This window comes from Bombina bombina, chromosome 9 (genome assembly GCF_027579735.1).
Source record: "Bombina bombina isolate aBomBom1 chromosome 9, aBomBom1.pri, whole genome shotgun sequence".
Taxonomy (NCBI): domain Eukaryota; kingdom Metazoa; phylum Chordata; class Amphibia; order Anura; family Bombinatoridae; genus Bombina; species Bombina bombina.
In genome coordinates, this window is record NC_069507.1 from 23,933,247 (window position 1) to 23,955,339 (window position 22,093).

Here is a 22,093-nt window from a genome sequence, read left to right on the forward strand (position 1 = left end):
ATATATAATATAATAAAACTAATAATAATAATAATAATATATAATACAATAATAATAAAACTAATAATAATAATATATAATAAAACTAATAATAATAATATATAATAAAACTAATAATAATATATAATATCAAAACTAATAATAATATATAATATAATAAAACAATAATAATATATAATACAATAATAATATATAATATAATAAAACTAATAATAATAATATATAATATAACAAAAATAATAAAACAATAATAAAAATAATATATAATACAGTAATAATAATATAATGAAACAATAATAAAAATAATATATAATACAGTAATAATAATATAATAAAACAATAATAAAAATAATATATAATACAGTAATAATATATAATATAATAAAACTAATAATAATAATATATAATATAACAAAAATAATAAAACAATAATAAAAATAATATATAATACAGTAATAATAATATAATGAAACAATAATAAAAATAATATATAATACAGTAATAATAATATAATAAAACAATAATAAAAATAATATATAATACAGTAATAATAATATAATAAAACAATAATAAAAATAATAATGTATAAGTGGAGCTACAAGTTGTGTGTCCCCATAAGAAACAGAACCAAAGGAAAAGTTATCTCACTAGAGTAGAATTATGAAAAATAACTAAATAAAATGAGAAGTTGAGAACTGTAAACCAAATCTATATAAGCAATAGCATTTTCCCGCGTCTCTATCCCTTGTCCTTTGCTTTTTGCATCAGAATACAACAAAGAAAGGGCAGTTTGCCCAAATAAAAAATGGACGACTTACTTTTCAGTAAGGTTAGATGAGGGAGGTGTTAGGATTCCGGAAGTGACGTCAGTCTGCTGCTGCTGGAATTGGCAGTATCCTGGTAACGGGCGGTAGGTTTGAATCAGAGTGACAGTGCGTGTATAATATATGCGCTCATGATCTGCATGTCCCCGTGATCCTTCCGCCAGTTTACTCACTGTGTGTCTCCCCTGCACTCTAATGCCCCCTCTATGTGCGTATCACCTGCTTGCCTGCGCCCTAATGTCCCCTCTGTGTGTTCCCTTGCGTGCTTGTGCTCTAATGCCCTCTCTGTGTGTCTCCCTTGCGTGCTTGTGCTCTAATGCCCTCTCTGTGTGTCTCCCTTGCATGCTTGTGCTCTAATGCCCTCTCTGTGTGTCTCCCTTGCGTGCTTGTGCTCTAATGCCCTCTCTGTGTGTCTCCCTTGCGTGCTTGTGCTCTAATGCCCTCTCTGTGTGTCTCCCTTGCGTGCTTGTGCTCTAATGCCCCCTCTGTGTGTCTCCCTTGCGTGCTTGTGCTCTAATGCCCCCTCTGTGTGTCTCCCTGCGTGCTTGTACTCTAATGCCCTCTCTGTGTGTCTCCCTTGCGTGCTTGTGCTCTAATGCCCCCTCTGTGTGTCTCCCTTGCGTGCTTGTGCTCTAATGCCCTCTATGTGTGTCTCCCTTGCGTGCTTGTGCTCTAATGCCCCCTCTGTGTGTCTCCCTTGCGTGCTTGTGCTCTAATGCCCTCTCTGTGTGTCTCCCTTGCGTGCTTGTGCTCTAATGCCCTCTCTGTGTGTCTCCCTTGCGTGCTTGTGCTCTAATGCCCTCTATGTGTGTCTCCCTTGCGTGCTTGTGCTCTAATGTCCCCTCTGTGTGTCTCCCTTGCGTGCTTGTGCTCTAATGCCCCCTCTGTGTGTCTCCCTTGCGTGCTTGTGCTCTAATGCCCCCTCTGTGTGTCTCCCTTGCGTGCTTGTGCTCTAATGCCCCCTCTGTGTGTCTCCCTTGCGTGCTTGTGCTCTAATGCCCCCTCTGTGTGTCTCCCTTGCGTGCTTGTGCTCTAATGCCCCCTCTGTGTGTCTCCCTTGCGTGCTTGTGCTCTAATGCCCCCTCTGGGTGTCTCCCTTGTGTGCTCTAATGCCCCCTCTGGGTGTCTCCCTTGTGTGCTCTAATGCCCCCTCTGTGTGTCTCCCTTGTGTGCTCTAATGCCCCCTCTGTGTGTCTCCCTTGTGTGCTCTAATGCCCCCTCTGTGTGTCTCCCTTGTGTGCTCTAATGCCCCCTCTGTGTGTCTCCCTTGTGTGCTCTAATGCCCCCTCTGTGTGTCTCCCTTGTGTGCTCTAATGCCCCCTCTGTGTGTCTCCCTTGCGTGCTCTAATGCCCCCTCTGTGTGTCTCCCTTGCGTGCTCTAATGCCCCCTCTGTGTGTCTCCCTTGCGTGCTCTAATGCCCCCTCTGTGTGTCTCCCTTGCGTGCTCTAATGCCCCCTCTGTGTGTCTCCCTTGCGTGCTCTAATGCCCCCTCTGTGTGTCTCCCTTGCGTGCTCTAATGCCCCCTCTGTGTGTCTCCCTTGCGTGCTCTAATGCCCCCTCTGTGTGTCTCCCTTGCATGCTCTAATGCCCCCTCTGTGTGTCTCCCTTGCGTGCTCTAATGCCCCCTCTGTGTGTCTCCCTTGCGTGCTCTAATGCCCCCTCTGTGTGTCTCCCTTGTGTGCTCTAATGCCCCCTCTGTGTGTCTCCCTTGCGTGCTCTAATGCCCCCTCTGTGTGTCTCCCTTGCGTGCTTGTGCTCTAATGCCCCCTGTATGCAGAGAGGGCTAAAATGTAGCCACCAATCAGCAAGAACTATCTAGGATGCTGAACCAAAAGTGGGCCAGCTACTATGTTTACATTACTGCTTTTTCAAATAAAGATAGCAAGAGAATAAAGAAAAACTGATAATAGGAGTAAATTAGAAAGTTGCTTAAAATTGCTGTTCTATCTGAATCCAGGTTTAGTGTCCTTTTAAAGGGACAGTAAACTTACAAAATAATGTTATATAATTCTGCTAATAGTGCAGAATTATATAACATTATCTTAGCGGCATCTTTCTAAATGAAAAGCATTGCAAGATTTTTTTATTCCAAAGTTAGATTTATCTGGAATCCGCTCCAGGCTCTACTAAGAGGTTCTTGTTTTTCAAAAGACTGTTGTGGGCGCGCTGTCTAGTCACAGCATGTCCGATCGCGCCATTAAACTGAATGTAGCTTGCGCGCCCGCTTAATAGAGCCTTGAGCGGAGACCAGGTAAATCTAACTTTGGAATAAAAAAATTTGCAATGCATTTTATTTAGAAAGCTGCCGCTAAGATAATGTTGTATAATTCTGCACTATGCGCAGAATTATACAACATTATTTTGTAAGTTTACTGTCCCTTCAAGCTTTTTTTTTCTCTTCAGTTTTTAGTCATGCAGTGCCACCAATCATAAGCCGTATTATTGACAGCCAATGAGAAGCCATGCCACTTCTTTCAGATTAGCAAACTGAAGTGACGTTCCCTCAGCTGTCTGACCGCAAATACTTACTGCGCATTCACTCTCCCTGTCATCGCATTCCAATCACAGCACCTCACCAATTGCTGACTACACAGATTCTTGGACACTTTTAAAGTGCATGTGCGCACAGAGGTGTTGTTTGTATATGTAAGGCATGATGGGTAATGTAGTTTAATTTCAAAGAACTACAGTACCCTTAAGGCTGTGACAGCTGCTTTGCTCCGTGTCGCATCGCTTCTGAAGTTCAAATATTTAATCTAAGTACTCAGCTACATGACCTGACGCAGCAGAGTGCTCAGAGATGAAAAGGCAGGACACACTGAGCGCGCACAGCCGCATGTACACGCTGCACGCCGCTCCGCTTACAGTGTGTTGCAGCCTTTATTCATATCGCTGTAATATACTGTTATCAGCATCTCATTCTTTAAGGTTAATTTATCAAAAATAATTTTAATGTGACTTGTTATAACTGTATATTACAGATATAAATAAAGGTACCGTATTTCTTTGATATTAAACTACATTACCCATCATGCCTTGCATATACAAACTACACCTCTGTGCGCACATGCTGTTTAGAAGTGTCCAAGAATCTGATGGGTAGATAGTAATTTGTGCTGGGATTGGAATGCAATGACACAGAGGAGCGCATGTGCAGTATTTGTGGTCAGCTGACAGAGCGTGACTTCCGTTTGCTAATCTGATAGACCACCAGCCCTATTGGCAACACTGAGTGTGTTGCGGCATTTCTGCTGCTTTATGTCAGACCGCTTGATACACAATTACAAAAATAGTGGATTAAAGGGTTATGAAACCTCAGTATTTTATTTTGTGATTCAGACAGAGCATATCATTAAAAAAAGTTTCTAATTTACTTCTATTATCAAATTTGCTTTATTCCCATGGTATTTTGTTGAAGAGACCTAGGTAGGTGTCAGAATTGCTGCATGGAAGGAAATAGTGCTGCCAGATAGTGCTCGACACGTGCACACTCCTGAGCTTATGCCCCTGATTTTTAACAAAAGATACTAAGAGAATGAAGACATTTTGATAATAGCAGTAAATTAGAAAGTTATTAAAAATGATATGCTGTATCTGAATCATGAAAGAAAAATGTTGGGCTTCATGTCCCTTGGTTTATTTTTACTTGAGGACATGGTGGCTGCAGCAGAGGTGCTGAGCACGCGCTGCTTATAGTCCATGTGTCGAGTGGTTTCTGATTGGCAGTGCTGCAGCATTACTTAAAGTGAAAGTAAATTTTGCGCTTCAATATTAATGCTATTCATTAATCTTATATATGGTATTACAATCGCTAACTTTTTATTTTAAAATTCATTTGTCATTTTTATATTTCAAATCTCATACTGTTTTCTGTACATCCTCTGCCCACCAGCTCATTTCCTGCTTCTCCCTTACACATAAGAGCGGTCCCACCCGCTCTTACATGTACATCGTGCGCGTTCCTGTGAAGCGTTGTATATTGTGCATGCGTAACAAAGATGATCGCTATTGTGATACATATTGAATCTGGAGATTTGCATGTAGGAAGACAATACCCATGCGTGTCTCATGAATGCGATTCGATATAGGCAGACAATTCAGTGAGACACGCATGCGTATTTGATAATGTGGGCGTATAGTGAAGCTGTTGAGACGCCTGTGGAGGACCAATAACAAGGATAAAGTTGATATACGTCATTTTAATATCCAATTATTATTTTTATCCGGGCGGAGAGACGTCGGAAAACCATAGCGTTTTCATTACGAAGACCATTAATAAATATATAAAGAATTGATGAATTAAAGTTAAACTATTTTTTAATATCCTTTGCGATTCTGCTTACGTGGACATGATAGTTTACTTTTCCTCTAAAAACTGCTGAGCACAACTACAAAACTAAAGTACTCGCTATGTTATTGCATTTCATCCTGTCCGTGCCTCTCTTTACAAATTAGTTCTCCTGTTTGATAGCTTAAAGGTCCCAGATACTGAAGCTCCGCCTCTTTGTACTGGGCGCCGCTCTTCTCACAGCCTGTGACAGATGCAGTGCACACTCGCAGATCAGTATCTCACTTGTTTACAGCTGTACCATTTACTTGCAATTAGTGTGCATGATACATCATGTGATCCTTGTACACCAGTTTACAGTTACACAAAAGCACTCGTGAATTATATATAGCAATACAAGCACAGCAAACATGTACAGCTCCTGCTTTGTATCACACAGCCTAATCTGAAACGCTTTATACAGCTGTAAATTGATATGTAAATGCACAGAACTTCTGTCACAGGCTGTGTGAGTACCTGAGCTCCAAGATGGCGGCTCACAGTACAAAGAGGTGGAGCTCTAGTATCTGGCACCTTTACGTTATTAAAACAGGAAAACTGCTGAGTAGTTGCTATTCTTTTTGTAGTTGTGCACAGCAGTTTAATGTCCCTTTAACGGAGCAGCAATGCACTACTGGGAGCTAGCTAAATACATCAGTAAGCCAATAAAAAGGTATATATGTGCATCTAGCTCCCAGCTACTGAGCCTACCTAGATATGCTTTTCATCAAAGGATACAAAAAGACAAGCAAGTTAGATAATAGAAGTGCATTGGAAAGTGGCTTAAAATTGTAATCTCTATCTAAATCATGAAAGAAAAGTTTTGGGTTTCATGTAACTTTAAAAAAAAATAGACTTTAGACCAATGTGCAGCAATTTTAAGCAACTTTCTTATTTACTCATATCGATTTTTCTTCATTCTCTTGGTATCTTTATTTGAAAAAGCAGAAATGTAAAGCTTAGGAGCCGGCCCATTTGTGGTTTAGCACCCTGGGTAATGATATAATAATACCCTTTGTTCAGTTTAAATGTACATTGTCTATAACATGAGCAGAGTTGCCCGTAACGGAGCATTATTGCAGGGAGATATCAGAGCTATTTTATGCCTACTGTAACAAATCTATGTGAGACCCCAAACATATGCAGCTATGTGTTTGTGTGAGAGTAGAGATAAGATCCCCCCCATACTTGCAGGGCACAAGCATTTCATTGTAAAGTATTCATTGTTTCCCTGTTTTGTCTGTAAGCAGAATTACTGAAAGTTGTGCATGATATTAGCACTATGGTATTGCACTAATGTGCCCAGTTACTATAATATCCATGTATAACGAGGGGGGTTTGTTAGATGAATAAAAACATTGGTTACTGAGATCTGCTCTCCCTGCTCAGTTACACACCAGTATTTACTGGCACCGCTATCTCGTGCTACTGAGGTGGTGCTTTTATCTCAAGGGTGAGAGCTGGCTTGTCATTAACAGATCACAGAATTATTTCCTGACACTCACAAATTCTAGCTGTTGCTGCAATGTTTGTTATAACCCAGCCTGTTGCTTCTTTTATAGGGGCACTTAGCAGGAAGATGTCACTTGAGGGAATCATCCGAGAGGCTCTCACACAGTTTGTACAGTCACATCTACCTGATGCCGACCTGAGGTACGTACTCTGTGATCTCATAAAAACTTGCTTACATGTCTTGTTATTTTGGGGAAGATGAATGACCTTGATAATATCATGTAGCTTTTGTGAATCTGATAATCAGCTGTGCTTTCTCCTTTCCTTACTCGCCATAACAGCGCATAAAGGGCATTTTGCCATGCTCCAGTGTCTGTTTTTAGATGCCCTGGGTATTCTTTGAGCTCTGCTATATACTATGTCCGGACACTCAACCACAATTTTTTATTTTGACATGTTTATAAATGAATTAATTACAAAAATATAAAAAAAATATATAAAAAATATTTATAAAAGGGATCATATTGGAGTATATTAGATGTTTTGCATAGAATGATTTATCTGTAATGTGAGTTGTTCTGAAGATCCCTTTGCTTTTTATGGTAACCTACTCACAGCGAATCATGCTGTGATAGGGCAGGGAATCATGCTGTGATAGGGCAGGGAATCATGCTGTGATAGGGCAGGGAATCATGCTGTGATAGGGCAGGGAATCATGCTGTGAGAGGGCAGCGAATCATGGTGTGAGAGGGCAGCGAATCATGGTGTGAGAGGGCAGCGAATCATGGTGTGAGAGGGCAGCGAATCATGGTGTGAGAGGGCAGCGAATCATGGTGTGAGAGGGCAGCGAATCATGGTGTGAGAGGGCAGCGAATCATGGTGTGAGAGGGCAGCGAATCATGGTGTGAGAGGGCAGCGAATCATGGTGTGAGAGGGCAGCGAATCATGGTGTGAGAGGGCAGCGAATCATGGTGTGAGAGGGCAGGGAATCATGCTGTGAGAGGGCAGGGAATCATGCTGTGAGAGGGCAGGGAATCATGCTGTGAGAGGGCAGGGAATCATGCTGTGATAGGGCAGGGAATCATGCAGTGAGAGGATAATTCATTTCTAACTGGCAAATAATGTAGAAGTGACAGCATTTCTTAAAAAGTGATCGGAATGATTAAACCTTTGTTGAGATAAATAGAAGTAGAATTTGTTCTACTTAAGTGGCACAGTGTGTTCAGTCTTGTCATGACTTCCTGTTCTAGCACCTTGGACGAGGTTTTCTTCTCCTATATTACTGGCGTTCTAGAAGAGCTTGGGTCTGCTGGCTCATCAGAAGAAGACTTTGAGATGGATTCTTTTGTGGAAATGTTAGAGGCCTATATCCCAGGATTTGCTGAAATCAGCAGGTACAGTGAGATCTGGGATGAGTACAAATTCACAAGAGTTGTGTAATCTGTTTGTATTATCGTATCAGGATCTTTCCACCACACGTAGGTAAACTGTCTGTGCTGCACACAATTCTACACTTCTTGTAAAATAAAATAGCTTAAATACAAATAATAGGGATAATTAGAACCAAGGAGTCAAACGTATCAGCAATATGCTCTAAAAGGAACATACAATCCAAGTCTTCTTTCATGATTCAGACAGAGCATACAATTAAAAGCAATCTAATTTGTTTCTATTATCAGACTGTCTATGTTCTCATTGCTTTTGTTGAAGAGCATGCCCAGGTAAACTCAGTGCACTTGTTGGGAGCATTATATGGCAGCAATTTTATAATAATGTTTTTTTAACCATCTTATACACTTTTTTGAGCACTAGATGGCAGCAGTGTTTGCAAGAATTGTAACATTAAAAGCATTATTGAATAAAGAAAACATTTGAGTTTCCCTTTTTAATTGTTTCAGCATCAAAGGAATGTTTAAGAAACCCACATGACTGGGTTAAAGGGACATGAAACCCAAATAGAGAATACAATTTTAAAAACATTTCCAATTTACTTCTATTAACAAATTTGCTTCCGCCTCATATTATTCTTTGTTGAAGAGATATCTAGATAGGTATCTAGTGATCTTGCTAATGTCTAACATTTTTGCAAAACTGCTGTCATATAATTCTTAAACTTTTTCCACTCGCGACCCCTTTTCGAGTGAGAAATTTTTACGTGACCCCGGGTATATAAAATAGGTATACAAATCAAACATTTACTGATAATAAATCATACCCTTCATGCTCATACCCCTGCCCCTTCCATGCTCACCTCCCTGCCCCTTCCATTCTTTTCTCTTCCATACTCCCCCACCTACTTCCATGCTCGTACTCCACCCCCCTCCCACCTTCCATGCTCATACTCCCCTGCACCTTCCGTACCCTCCCTTCCACACTCATACTCCCCCATTCTATACTACCCCTTCATATTCATACCCCCTTCCATTCTCACGCCCTCCCTCCCATGCTTATACCCCCATCCATCTTTCAGTGCTCAGACTAACCCATCAATATCCGTTTTCTAATTTAATGTTCGGTTATCAATAACCACCAGCTGGAGAACTCCTCCATTACTAATAAAGAAAGCCCAGAGATCACCACAGAAACTTTGGATACTCACTGAAATTAGTAGGGTTGTTACCTCAGTAGAAGAGTGCACAGATGGCTAAGAATTAGTCGGGAAGCATGTGCATTCTATGAATATTGCAGACCAAACATCAGAATTAGAGGGTTCCTGGAATCTTTTTGAAATGTGGATTTAGCACAATATATACATGAACTGGTAAGGGTTCATAGAGCAGAGAATCTAATTCCCTATTAAGAAGTAAATATTAAAAGCGCTACCTTCTCTCCCCGCAGCCAGCCAGCGCTTGTAGTGTGTGCAGACCGGCCTTAAGATAGCGGGCGTTTTAATAGCACATGCGCGATCACGGACATTTTGTGCTATCGCAAATATGGAATCAGGAGGCCAATTTTTCGCAAACCCCCACATTAGTGTTACGCAACCCCTTATAAGGTCGCGACCCACAGTTTAAGAAGGGCTGAATAGTGCTGCAGACACTTAGCTTACCTTTCTGCTTTTCAACAAAAACAAAGAACATTTGATAATAGACGTAAACTGTATGCTCTGTCTGAATCATGAAATAAATATTTGGGCTTTGTGTCCCTTTAACTGACCATGTGTTTTTATTTTCAGGAAGATACTTTTTATATTGCTTTTTAAAGTCTGATATACTATGGAATCCATTAAACAGAGAGATGAGCAAACTTCAGTAAATAGTCAGGCAGACTGGATAGGCTGTGAATGAGTTTTGCACAGTTATTTAAAAGACCTTGCACCTGTTTTCTTTCCTAAACACTGTTAAAATGAGAAGTACATTACCCTGATGCTTATTGGCTGTCTTCTAATGCATATTTAATTGCTGCCCTTTCATGTCAATAATAGCAAATGTTGTGAATACAGTGTTCTTTGAAATTTGTGCTCACTAGGGATCAGTAAACATGTCGGTGTTGGCACAGTTCCGTTCCATGTTATTCGTTAGTGTGATTTTAAAGAGGGTGCGTTACGATTGGCTACAGTGTGATCCGTCTTTTTCCATTAAAATAGACTATTTGTTGCGGGCAGAGGAACGGCGGAATGTATAAGAAACTGAAATAATTATTTTAGTAATGATTTTAATTAATGAAAGTGCCCTTCATTTACTTTTTTTATTACAAATATTGTTGAGCAGATTGTTAAACTTTACAATCACTTTAAGAGTTACAGCAATGGTGGAGAGAACTGGTCAATCTTCATTCTGCATATACATATTATATATACAAAACTTGTGTTTATTTTTCAGTGCTGAGGTTTATGAAATGATGTTCGTATTATCAGGAGAGTTAAGCAAAGCTCGTAACAGTAAGTAACCAAAAAGCAAATAAATAAATGAAGCTGGTTTAAAATGTAGTAAATATTTGGTAAGGATTAAACTGTGTAAATCACTTCCCTTTAAATAAGATCGCTGCCTGCCCTGGTCCTCCTTCGCCGTATATACATAGATAGTATGGTTGTTGGTCTGATGGCGCTGTGTCTCTTAGGGAACCAGGCTGAGTACAATCACTTTAACGTCCAAAAGATAATGAACCCAAAATAGTGTAGTAACGTCACACAATGGCTAAAACCAATGGAAAATACTCACAGGGTTCAAAAGGGTTTAACGTCTTTTATTTCCGGAAACACCAGCAAAACGACAATAAAGTGCAGCTTCATAAATTAAAATCAATGCTAAAAGCTCAATGCGTTTCGGCAATTATATTGCCTTTATCAAAAGCACATCAAACAAGCTCACAAAGTAAGCTGGTGTAACATGTACTTGCTGAATTGGAGATTTTAAAGAAAAAAACACAACATTGCCATAGCCAACCTGTAATTCTTAGCTTTGTTGTGATCAGTAGCGACTTCCCTCTATAATAAGTTAAGCCTGAGCCAGTACAGAGCTGAATCATTGCTTTAAATGTAGCAGCATTGTGGTAAAGCAAAATATCTACATGTATGTGATGTTTTATCAATAACACGCTAAAACCGTCACTTTTTATTAACACAAGATAAAGGGACATAAAACACCTTGTAATTACAAGACTTTTCTGTAGCCTTGCTATAAATTAACATAGAAACACCTACATTGTTATACAGTGTCTTTTATTATCACCTCTGCTGAGGCCAGTTAGTGACAGATATAGCAGGGTTAGGCTTGTGAAGTTTGCAGTGTGCACTTCCAGTTCTCAGAATTGGAAAGCCCATATTCAGGGTTTAATTATAAGAAAAGGGCACAAAATAAATACTTTTAATTAAACATTTTATATCCCAGCATCAGTGTTTCATGCCCCTTGTGTTTGGGTTCTTATAAGTCAGAGAGATGATTATTTTTTTTTTTTTAAGTTTCTTCTAATTCTGCTGACAAAACCTCTGTTGGGCCAGCTGACCTTTGCAGCAGGGACCCCGGTGAGAACGTATTGCAGACAACCTGTGGAGGGGCCGTTGCACAAGTAACTCAAGAAGATGAAGCAAATGGAAAAGTAATCGCATGTGTAAGCCGTTCTTTTACCATCACAATGTGACTGACATTAAATACATGAAGCTTTGCACAAATAAGGATGTTCCTGTAGGTGTAAAAATCTTTATTCCCCATTAGGAAGACAATCTGCAAAACGGCATCGACCTACTCTTGGAAATGTTCCCATCATGCAGTGTGAGCCAAGCAGAGAAGGTTCTGTCTATGGCCAAAGGAGATTTGGAAGATGCTGTGCAACTTCTTATAGAGAAAAAGGTTAAGATTGACAGTCAGTCTGCACCGAAGGTAACTTCTAATGTAATTACCCCCACAAAAAGTGACCCGATAATGATCCAACTGTTTATACTTAAAGGGGCACAAAACCCACATTTTTTTCTTTCATGATTCAGATCCTGCTTTTTCATTTAAAGATAGCAAGAAAACAAAGCAACATTTATAATTGCAGTAAATTAGAAAGTTGTTAGAGTTGCATTCTCTGTCTGAATCATGAAAGAAAAAAATTTGGGTTTTGTGATTTTTTTTTATTTTTTTTATTTTTTTTTTTGCTTTGTAACCTGTTTCCGTCATTCATCTCTGTGCATTTATGTTCATTGCCTCTTTCATATAGCATTGAATACAGATTGCTACAGTGAGGCATAGGGGTCGATTTATCAAGCTACGACGGACAGGGGCATACATATGCACCCCTGTCCGCCACAGCTCTTCTCTGGCGGACTTCATCATTGCACAAGAACACAATTTTGCGCTCTTGTGCAACGCTGCCTGCCTGCTCACAGCCAATCACGTGCGGGCAAGAGCTGTCAATCTCCTCGGTCGGACGAAACCGGGGAGATTGAAATTCGCCACCTAAGGGGAGAAAAGTTAGGTAAGCAGCGGTCTAATGAGCGCTGCTTCATAAATACGGATTGCAGGTTCTCTTGTGAGAACCTGTAGTTGTAGGGGTGTGAAGGCAGACAAAGCCTTTGATAAATCGACCCCATTATAGCTTAATACTCTGGGAGGTGCATGTAGACAACGCGTGCAAATCTTTTGCGTTCCACCTCTAGAAGAGTTTGAGAATGTAATGGTTGAGTAATGTGTTTAATGCTAAAACCTGAATTTATCAATCCATTATAAAGAGATTATCTTTATTCTATGTTTTCTTTCTGCACATAGAACCAGCATTTGCTGTGCCGTGGTAGAGATGTGAGTTTTAGTGTTCAGTTGGGATCAGTAGTAGTGGTAGCACGTTGCAGTGACATTCAGTAAGAGACATAAACAGAGCAGGAGAGAACAATTTGATTCATTTCTAGAAAAAATACAGATTTACTGCATTTAGCCCATCCTATGATATAACTAATACTTTTTCATTTTAGGGATTAGAGAAAAAAGAAGAGTTGAAAGATTTCATTTTACACAAGTAAGAGATTGCATGAATAAAGGGTCTATATATATTTGTGATAAGCAATTTGCATATTATCAGTGTAAATGTAAAGAGAGTGAGTCTGTGTGCTGGATTAAGATAACCACAGATTTGTTTTTTACTCCAGGGATAAAACCACAGCTGGAGAATATTATTTTAGATTGATGTTTCTAGACACATTTTGCACAAATGTGTGTCCCTGTGACAAGTCAGATTTGTGGGTTTGCGTGCAGTGCTATAGCATAACTAGAGATAAACAGAACACTGCGTTCTATATGGCTCTACTTATCTGTAGTGATTAATTGCTGCTGTTCTGCTTTTGTTAAACGGGACAGTAATTGGAGTAAACTGCCTAATTGTCTTTAAAGGGACTGGAAAGTCAACATTAAATGTTCATGATTCCGAAAGAACATGCAGTGTAAGGGCATAGGTGTAAATCTGCAGTTTAGGGGTTAATTGCATTTACTAACACGTCAGCTGTGCTGTCAAACAGAATCTGTGCTTTACAGCCATAATCCTGGAGCAAACAGGGGCTGACATAATTGTAATCCCTCGGTTTCAGGTATATGATGGTTGACAATGAAGATGATAAAAGAACACACAGACCTGCGACACCAAAGGAGGTAACAATTTCTACATCACTGCACCTGAATTAGGTCCAGATTTTCTGCTATATGCAAGATCTGCAGTTTAACTTGTTAAAACAATATGAAGCAAAAAGTGGTTAAAGGGACACTCAATCAAAATTAAACTTTCATTATTCAGATAGAGTAGCAATTTTAAACAACTTTCCAATTTACTTCCATTAACTAAATGTGCACAGTCTTTTTATATTTAAACTTTTTGAGTCAACAGCTCCTACTGAGCATGTGCAAGAATAAGTGTGTATGCATTTGTGAATGGCTGATGGCTGTCACATGGTACGTGTATGCATTTGTGAATGGCTGATGGCTGTCACATGGTACAGGGGGAGTGGAAAAAGACATAACTTTTAAAATTGTCAGAAAAAAAATCTACTACTCATTTGAAGTTCAGACTAAGTGCTATTGCATTGTCTTGTTATCTTGCATTTGTTGATTATGCAAATCTACTGTGTTGACTGGTCCTTTAAACGGTTACTAAGAAGGTTGGTGCGTAACTCATACTTGAGTATCACTGCTCTTTGGCAGAAAGTGGCAAAATCCACTGAATATTATTATTTTTTTTTGGGGGGTGGGGGGGAGATTAAATAAGTTAACCTTAATTGGTCCTGATGACTAGAAGCCATACTGTACTGAATTTGATTTTTCGGCTATGGCAGTTTCTTTCAGTATGAGTAACCGGTGCTGCTACTGTGTTTTTCAAATGCGTAATCTCCCCATCATCAAAACCTTTCTGAGGTTGCGACTGTCCCACCAAATGTGGCGTAAAGTTGAGTAGAGGGATGTACTCAGGATAGTGCACACTTTGGGTGCAAGTCTCTCTTAGCACAAAGTCTAACACAGCCCAAAACACCAGGCAGGATTCTGCTAACCTCCTGTTCTATCTAGTTCAATGCAGACGTGCAGTAAGAAACGATCTATATATAATATCTTCATATAATTACTGCATCTACAGCGATCCCAAACCTTAAGATTATAAGTTTCAAAAGTTGTCTTCATTCTTTTGTGTAACAAAAAAAAATCTATTGTATAAAGTGCCTTATATTAGCACCACTGCTTTCTTGTAATGGATCTTATTATTTTATTGTGTTTCCAGGCACCAAAGAAATTAATTCGATACATTGACAATCAAGTGGTCAGCACTAAAGGAGAGCGATACAAAGATATTAAGAAACCAGAAAGCGAGGAGATGAAAAAAACCTACATAAACCTGAAGCCAGCGCGGAAGTACAAATTCCACTGAGAATGCGTCAGATGAGACCCCGTAGCTGAAGCTTGTGCAGCGGATACCTGGCCATGCCTGATCTTGCATGCTGTGTTGTCACGGGGTTAACTCTTTAGATGTAGCCCCTCGTGACCGGGAGTAATCAATTGATCACACAATCAGGTTTATCTTGTGCATCAGTCACCTGCAGCTGTTTGCACTTTCATTGCTATTCAGCTCATATCGATGTTCCTTTGCACTATCCCTACGGTTCTGAGAAACCATCCAATTGCTCTTTATTTGTTTTTCTTTGAATTTATGGCAGCTCAGCAGTAAATGAGAATTGTTCCTAAGTTAAACGTGCATAGCCGCGCACCTCTAGTTTTAGCGTTTGTTCATGTCACGTTATGTTTGATTTCTTAAAGGGACATGAAAGCCCACATTAAACGTTCATGGTTCAGATAGAGCATGTGATTTTAAGAGACTTTTCGGTTCTATTGTTAAATTTACTTTATTTTGATATCCTTTGTTGAAAAGCATACCTAGGTAGGCTCTTGAGCAGCAATGTACTACTGGTGGCTACACATATATGCCTCTAGTCATTGGTTTACCAGATGTTGCTCAGCTAGGTCCCAGTAGTGCATCACTGCTCTGGAGCTGCCCTTAAAGGGATATTAAACAGTATGAAATTGTTTATTTATATGTATAATATACTATTATTATCATTTATCAGTGTTCTCCATAGAACATAGTGCCAGCCGACTGGCATTATGAAATAGTATGACAATGCAATAGCGCTTACTTTGAGAATATTTTCTTGCAAATTTCAAAGTTAAAGGGACATTAAACCCAAAACTTTTTCTTTCATGATTAAGAAAGAGCATGCAATTGTTAAACAACTTTCTGATTTACTTCTCTTATCTAATTTGCTTCATTCTCTTGATATTCTTTGCTGAAAAGCATATCTAGATAGTCTCAGAAGCTGCTGATTGGTGGCTGTACAGAGATGCCTTGTGTGATTGGCTCACCCATGTGCATTGCTATTTCTTAAACAAAGGATATCTTCTAAAGAATGAAGCAAATTAGATAATAGAAGTAAATTGGTATGTTGTTTAACATTGTATTCTTTATCTAAATAATGAAAGAAAAAATGGGTTTAATGTCACTTTAATTCAATTTGCCTTCCTCCTGTATCATGTGACAGCCATCAGCCAATCAGAAAATGTATATACTCTGTGCACTTTTGCACATGCTCAGTAGGAGCTGGTACCTGAAAGTTTTGCATATAAAAAGATTGTGCATTAATGGAAGTATATTGGAATTGGAGAGGTTTTTTATATTGCTGCTTTATCTGAATCATGAAACTTTAATTTTGACTTTAGTGTCCCTTTAAGGCTGAATAAATGTAAAGAGTAAACTATCAGGAAGTTTATGATTGTGTACAAATGAGTCCAGGGGCTGATACAGACATCTCGCACATAAAAACGTTGTTTTATTCAGCACGGAAATATTTATATATTTTTTTTTAAAACAAAGAACTGTTATTTATTTGAACAGTAAGAACAAGGTGTAGTGGCTAGAACAAGTTTGTGTGTTCTAGATGAACGTGTAGCTTTTTATACTTTGTTTTGCTTTTTTAAAGGGACATTAAACCCATTTTTGTTTTTGTGTGTAAAGTTTGTGCTTTGTCCCACACTCCCTAAAGCGTAAAAACTGCAAATTGCCTGAACCAGCTGTCTGATGTGCAGGGTACAGGATTTGCTTTTTGTGTCTGAAAAATAAAACGCTGCATATTGCTAGTGAGCACCTCTAGGGATAAAACTATTAGTTGAGTTAGCGTTTTGAACTGATGATATCCTATGCCTGTAACGTGCTCAGTTAAACTCTTGGTATTACTGTAACGTGTTGCCAGACTGTTGGTTCTTGTATAATTATATCTAACCTTTGTAGGACTGGAATTAGGGATGCACCGAAATTTCGGCCGCAGAAAGTTTCGGCGAAAATAGCATTTTTTGTTGTTTCGGGTTTTTTCTTCCTTTTATTTTCGGCAAAATTATTGTGTAGCATAATTTAAATTTGATGCCAGCCTAGAGCTGCTGTTTGAGTTCATTACTTGACTTACTGTTTTGCATATAATAATAGTTTTCTAGGACTATACTTTATTTTGATAATTGGTAACAAAACAAAAACGGTTAAATCTGATTCTGTTACACAGAACTAAATAAAGAATTATACTAGCGATGCACCAAAATTTGGGCCACCGAAAATGTGCAATTCCAATTTTGGCCCAAAGAGGACCAATATGGCTAAAAATGTACAGTCCTCCCCTGTTCTAGTGAGTTACATGTCTATCCTTAGCATAAGGTGAGCAGCACAGCACTGGCATGGTACACAGAGCACACACATAAGTACCATTACATGATGATATTTGAAACCAGGAGAGAAGGAAACCAAAGTTCTGAATAGTGAATACAAATATCTAAGGAGGATAAGTAACATGTTTATAAACACTTGATATTATCAGACACAGCCCTAAGCACACACAGTGAATATCTTTAAGCCTTATATACAGTGCTCATACATCAGCCTCTTGTGCATAGACATTCTATTCGCCTGAGGCAAATATGCGTGCACACTTTATAAGCATAAGCCCCAAGCTTGCACACAGTTGGTACAAATTAGCACCCACCAGACAGTGTATACAACAAAGCACAGTAACTTTCTATAACCACCTTGCACGTAAGGTTGTAGCCAAGTCCAGTGGTCCTGGTGATAGGTGACAGGCAGACTCCATTTGGGGCTCCGGACATATAATCTGACGGGTCAGTGTGAGACCCAAACCAGGAACTAGGCGGAGATACAATGAGAGACGATCAGGTGCAGCCACGCACATCACACGGATAACTACACCCAAAAACAAAACACATGTCCACCTTGTATTGTTGTCTGGCTATAACCACGCTCTCCCTTTATAGAGCTCCAGTTTCACTGCAGATCACGCCCTACTGTACAAGTGACCATGTCCATGCTCTCTCAGCTACACACACACACACTGAAGTTAAAAAAGAAAAAAACAATTTCGGTTTTCGGCCAGGATCATCCTGAATTTTCGGTATCGGTTTCGGTCCAGAATTTTCATTTCGGTGCATCCCTAACTGGAATCCATTAAATGGTGTGTGTTTATTTATCCAAATTACTAAATTAGCTTATCCTTAAATGCTGTTATGACTATTTAGACATTTGGTTACGTTATTATTTAATTTGTACTTTATCTTTACTACTTGGGTTTTGTCATTTGACATGTTAATACTGAGCTGGCACAGTAATGTCCCCAACCCTAGAGCAAAGTCTTGAGGTTTCCTTTTTTAACGTTGTATAATAATAAATCACACAGGCAACAAAGCTAAAGGATTGTGTATAATTTTATTGTATGTTTGCAGTAATGAATTTTGTCACATTTTACTTCCCAATAAAACTTTTTTTATTAGTTTTATTTATATTTTAATCTCTTTTTTTCCTCTTCACCCACAGATCTCCCCCCCCCCCCCTAGTTGTGATTGAAAGTTTCTTATTTAGAACAGGGGGTGACAAACTGAAATCCTGCTGATGAACTAGACACACGGTGTAAGCAAGAAATGAGTGAAGTAGAATTTGATCTGATGTAATAATGACTCTATTATTTATCATTTGTTTTCGGTAACTAATCACAGACTTGCTGCCGATAACTCATTTAATTACCTAGGGGAGAATTTGTTTATCGAGGATGCAAAGAATACATCTAGCCAAGCTGCATAAATAGGAAACCTCTCTCTCTACACACTGATCACAAACTAACTAGTCTAATCTGTAAAGGAAGCGAGCGTCGGGTTCCTAAGCATGAGCATATAGGTCATCTTTTCCTGCAGGAATAAAAACCACTTCTGCAATGTGATTCTTGTTGTCTTTAAGGGACACAAATCAGCGCTCCTGATGCAGTGTCAGAGCCCTAATCATCACTATCAATCCCATATTGAATTATGGCAGTAAATCTCTATGGCCTCTGGCTACAAAGTAATGTTCTCTGTCCTCACAGCACCTTGAAAAAACATTTCCTGTCATATAAAGTCCCGCTCCTCTCTGCCGGCGCTACACTATATCAGAGCGTGACAGCTCTCTTATTGCCAGTGTTGATGGAGCAAATAAAGATAGTTCAGTGGTAGCAGATATGGTGCAATTAATGTTCAGGTTCAATTTGCTAAATTTGTAAATTAATAAATGGTGCAAAACCCACAACATCTTGCAGAAGAACCAAAGCTCGTTGCAGCGGTGGCTCCACATCCATTTCTACTCCTCTCTTCCGTAGGATGCTGAGGCTGGACTCTGTCACGTTGTGGCAATGCTTCACCTTAAGGGACTTCAGCTTGTTACAGTACTCAGCCAGGGTCCTGCAGAAGGAAGAGACGGTTACAGCAGGATTCACTGTGTAATACAAAAGACATTACAGTTTATATAACTAGGGCAGAAAGCATCAATCTGTGCAGCTACTGATTCTGAAGATCTGATGCTTACTGCGTACTCTAGTGATACATGTGCCTCCCCCCCAAACATATCTGCCAGGGAAATAAAACATTTCTTGCCATTATTTGTCCCGGGAGTGTTATGGCTGTTACCACATACATTTGATGTACAGTGAGATTGCGCTAATAACTGCATTAGTAAATAATCACATGACACAACAATGATATAAATGATATTATGGTCAGTTACGTATTCTGCAGTTGTAAAATTAATAATTCAAATAGTGAGTATCCTTTTCTCAATAAAGGGACATTGTACACTAGATTTTTCTTTGCATAAATGTTTTGTACATGATCCATTTATATAGCCCACCTGGGAGTGTTTTTGTAACAATATATAGTTTTGCTTTTTACATTCAGACTCCTAACCAAGCGCCAAAGTTTTAGATGTATACTAAAGTCTACAGATTTCTGCTGCTATTGTTTGTATAATCTGCCTTTTCATATGCAGGGGAGGGGGGGGGGCATATCTGCTCTTTCTGCTTTTCCAGCCCCTTTCACTGGGTGTCCTAGCCTAACCTCATCAACCGTGCTAAACTGGGAGCTTCTAAGTAAGTTTTTAAAAGGTTTTATACTGGATTTTTCAATCAGTATCTGTGCATATTCTTCTTTACAGTAGTGTCTATTACTTCCACATGGGTTACTACGATTTTGCTGTGACAAATATCAACATTAATAATAGCATATTTAAAGGGGCATTAAACAGTAAATAAATGCGGTTATCTACATTTCCCTTGGTTTAGAAGCATGTAATGTTATCTCCCCTGCTGAGCTGTAAATGGTATAATGTCCCTTTAAATGTTACACCGCTCACATAAGGCAGCAGATTACCAGGTCACCATTGTACACTTACACAATCCTCACAGAGCCACACCATGTGACCAACTTGCTCCAGTCCCCTCTCACAGAGACCTGCAATCCCCAGTCTAGTACATGTCCTGTGTTGTGGGACCAGTAATGCAAACAAAAGCAGCCACTAAAGGGATCAGGGAAGTGAGTGTTGGGGATAGTGAGTCCCTGGATTAATGGGCAGGGGAAGCCTGGTACCGCAGATTAATGAGAATTTGAAGGAGATCATTTCATAGAGAAGGCACAGCAAAAACAAAATGTATGCTTACCTGATAAATTTATTTATTTCCGGATATGGAAAGTCCAGGACGTCATTCCAATTACTAGTGGGAATATCATTTCTGGCCAGTAGGAGGAGGCAAAGAGCACCACAGCAAAGCTGTTAAGTGTCACTCCCCTACCCATAATCCCCAGTCATTCGACCAAAGGGAAATGGAAAAAGGAATAACACAAAGGTGTAGAGGTGCCTGAGGTTCAGTAAAAAATAACGGTCTTAATTAAGGGTGGGGTTGTGGACTCTCCATATCCGGAAAGAAAGAAATTTTATCGGGTAAGCATACATTTTGTTTTCTTTCCTAAGATATAGAGAGTCCACAACATCGTTCCAATTACTAGTGGGAATCAATAGCCAAGCTAGAGGACACAGAATGAATAGGGAGGGAGAACAAGACGGCAGACCTAAACAGAAGGCACCACCGCTTGAAGAACCTTTCTCCCAAAAGAGGTCTCAGCAGAGGCAAAAGTATCAAATTTGGAAAAAGTATGCAGAGAGGACCAAGTTGCAGCCTTGCAAATCTGTTCCACAGAAGCTTCATTTTTGAAAGCCCAAGAAGAGGAGACAGCCCTAGTGGAATGAGTTGTAATTCTCTAAGGAGGCTGCTGACTAGCAGTCTCATAAGCAAAACTAATTATACTCAACGAGGGGGAAAGAGACGTAGCAGTAGCCTTCTCACCCTTACGCTTTCCAGAGAAACAAACCGGGCAGAAGACTGGCGAAAATTCTTAGTCGCCTGAAGGTAGAATTTTAGAGCACGCACCACATCCAAGTTGTGTAACAGACGTTCCTTATGAGGAGGAGGATTAGGACAGAGAGAAGGAATAACAATTTCCTGATTCATATTTCTATCCAAAACCACTTTTGGGAAAAAAAAACGATTTAGTAAGAAGAACCGCCTTATCTGCATGAAAGATAAGGTAAAGCGAATCACACTGCAAAGCCAAGATTTCCGAAACTTTCAGAGCATAATAGATAGCAATAAGAAGCAAAACTTTCCAAGATAACAACTTAATATCTATAGAATGCATAAGCTCAAACAGAGCCTGCTGCAAAACTTTAAGAACAAGATTAAGGCTCCAAGGAAGATCAGCAGGTTTAAACACAGGCCTGATTCTTTCCAGGGCAGACAAAAAGATTGAACATCTGGCACATCTGCCAGACGCTTATGTAAAAGAATAGATAAAACAGAAATCTGACCTTTCAGAGAACTGCCTGACAACCCTTTCTCCAGACCTTCCTGGAGAAAGGACAGAATCCTAACCCTAATCCAAGAGTAGTCTTTGGATTCACTCCAATAAAGGTATTTACACCATAACTTATGGTAAGTTTTACAAGAAACAGGCTTGCGAGCCTGTAGCATGGTCTTAATGACCGACTCAGAAAACCCACGCTTAGGCAGAACTAAGCATTCAATCTCCAAGCAGTCAACTTCAGAGAAACGAGATTTGGATGGAGGAATGGAACCTGAGTTAGGTCCTTCCTCGGAGGCAACGTCCAAGGTGGCAGAGATGACCTCTTCACTAGGTC

At 39.5% G+C, this 22,093-nt stretch overlaps 2 protein-coding genes across 4 annotated transcripts in view; one reads left to right on the top strand and one right to left on the bottom strand.

The window, feature by feature from the left end:
* The first annotated feature begins 886 nt into the window (after window positions 1-886).
* CUEDC2 (CUE domain containing 2) lies at window positions 887-18,377 on the top strand. Of its 3 annotated transcripts, none has more exons than XM_053691950.1 (9): window positions 887-910; window positions 6,715-6,805; window positions 7,855-7,998; window positions 10,426-10,484; window positions 11,505-11,653; window positions 11,758-11,922; window positions 12,993-13,036; window positions 13,602-13,662; window positions 14,777-18,377. In XM_053691950.1, exons 2-9 carry the CDS (start codon window positions 6,732-6,734, stop codon window positions 14,921-14,923), a joined length of 843 nt encoding a protein of 280 aa, XP_053547925.1. In that variant the 5' UTR covers window positions 887-910; window positions 6,715-6,731; the 3' UTR covers window positions 14,924-18,377. The 3 variants fall into 3 exon arrangements, with proteins under 3 accessions (XP_053547925.1, XP_053547926.1, XP_053547924.1); XM_053691951.1 differs by having other exon boundaries at window positions 890-932; window positions 11,544-11,653; XM_053691949.1 differs by having other exon boundaries at window positions 893-932.
* FBXL15 (F-box and leucine rich repeat protein 15) overlaps window positions 18,289-22,093 on the bottom strand; it is a 57,138-nt gene continuing 53,333 nt past the window's right edge. Inside the window, exon 4 of the mRNA XM_053692856.1 lies at window positions 18,289-19,308. Within this exon, the coding sequence (XP_053548831.1) occupies window positions 19,119-19,308 (190 nt within the window). The 3' untranslated portion in view covers window positions 18,289-19,118. The remainder of the gene's footprint in view (window positions 19,309-22,093) is intronic.

What these genes read in the sequence shown, in the direction of transcription:
- CUEDC2 (XM_053691950.1), top strand. Translation starts at nt 6,732, where the DNA reads ATGTCACTTGAGGGAATCATCCGAGAGGCTCTCACACAGTTTGTACAG. An exon ending in CTACCTGATGCCGACCTGAG is followed by an intron (nt 6,806 to 7,854) that starts GTACGTACTCTG and finishes TTCCTGTTCTAG; the next exon opens with CACCTTGGACGAGGTTTTCT. An exon ending in ACAGTCAGTCTGCACCGAAG is followed by an intron (nt 11,923 to 12,992) that starts GTAACTTCTAAT and finishes TTTTCATTTTAG; the next exon opens with GGATTAGAGAAAAAAGAAGA.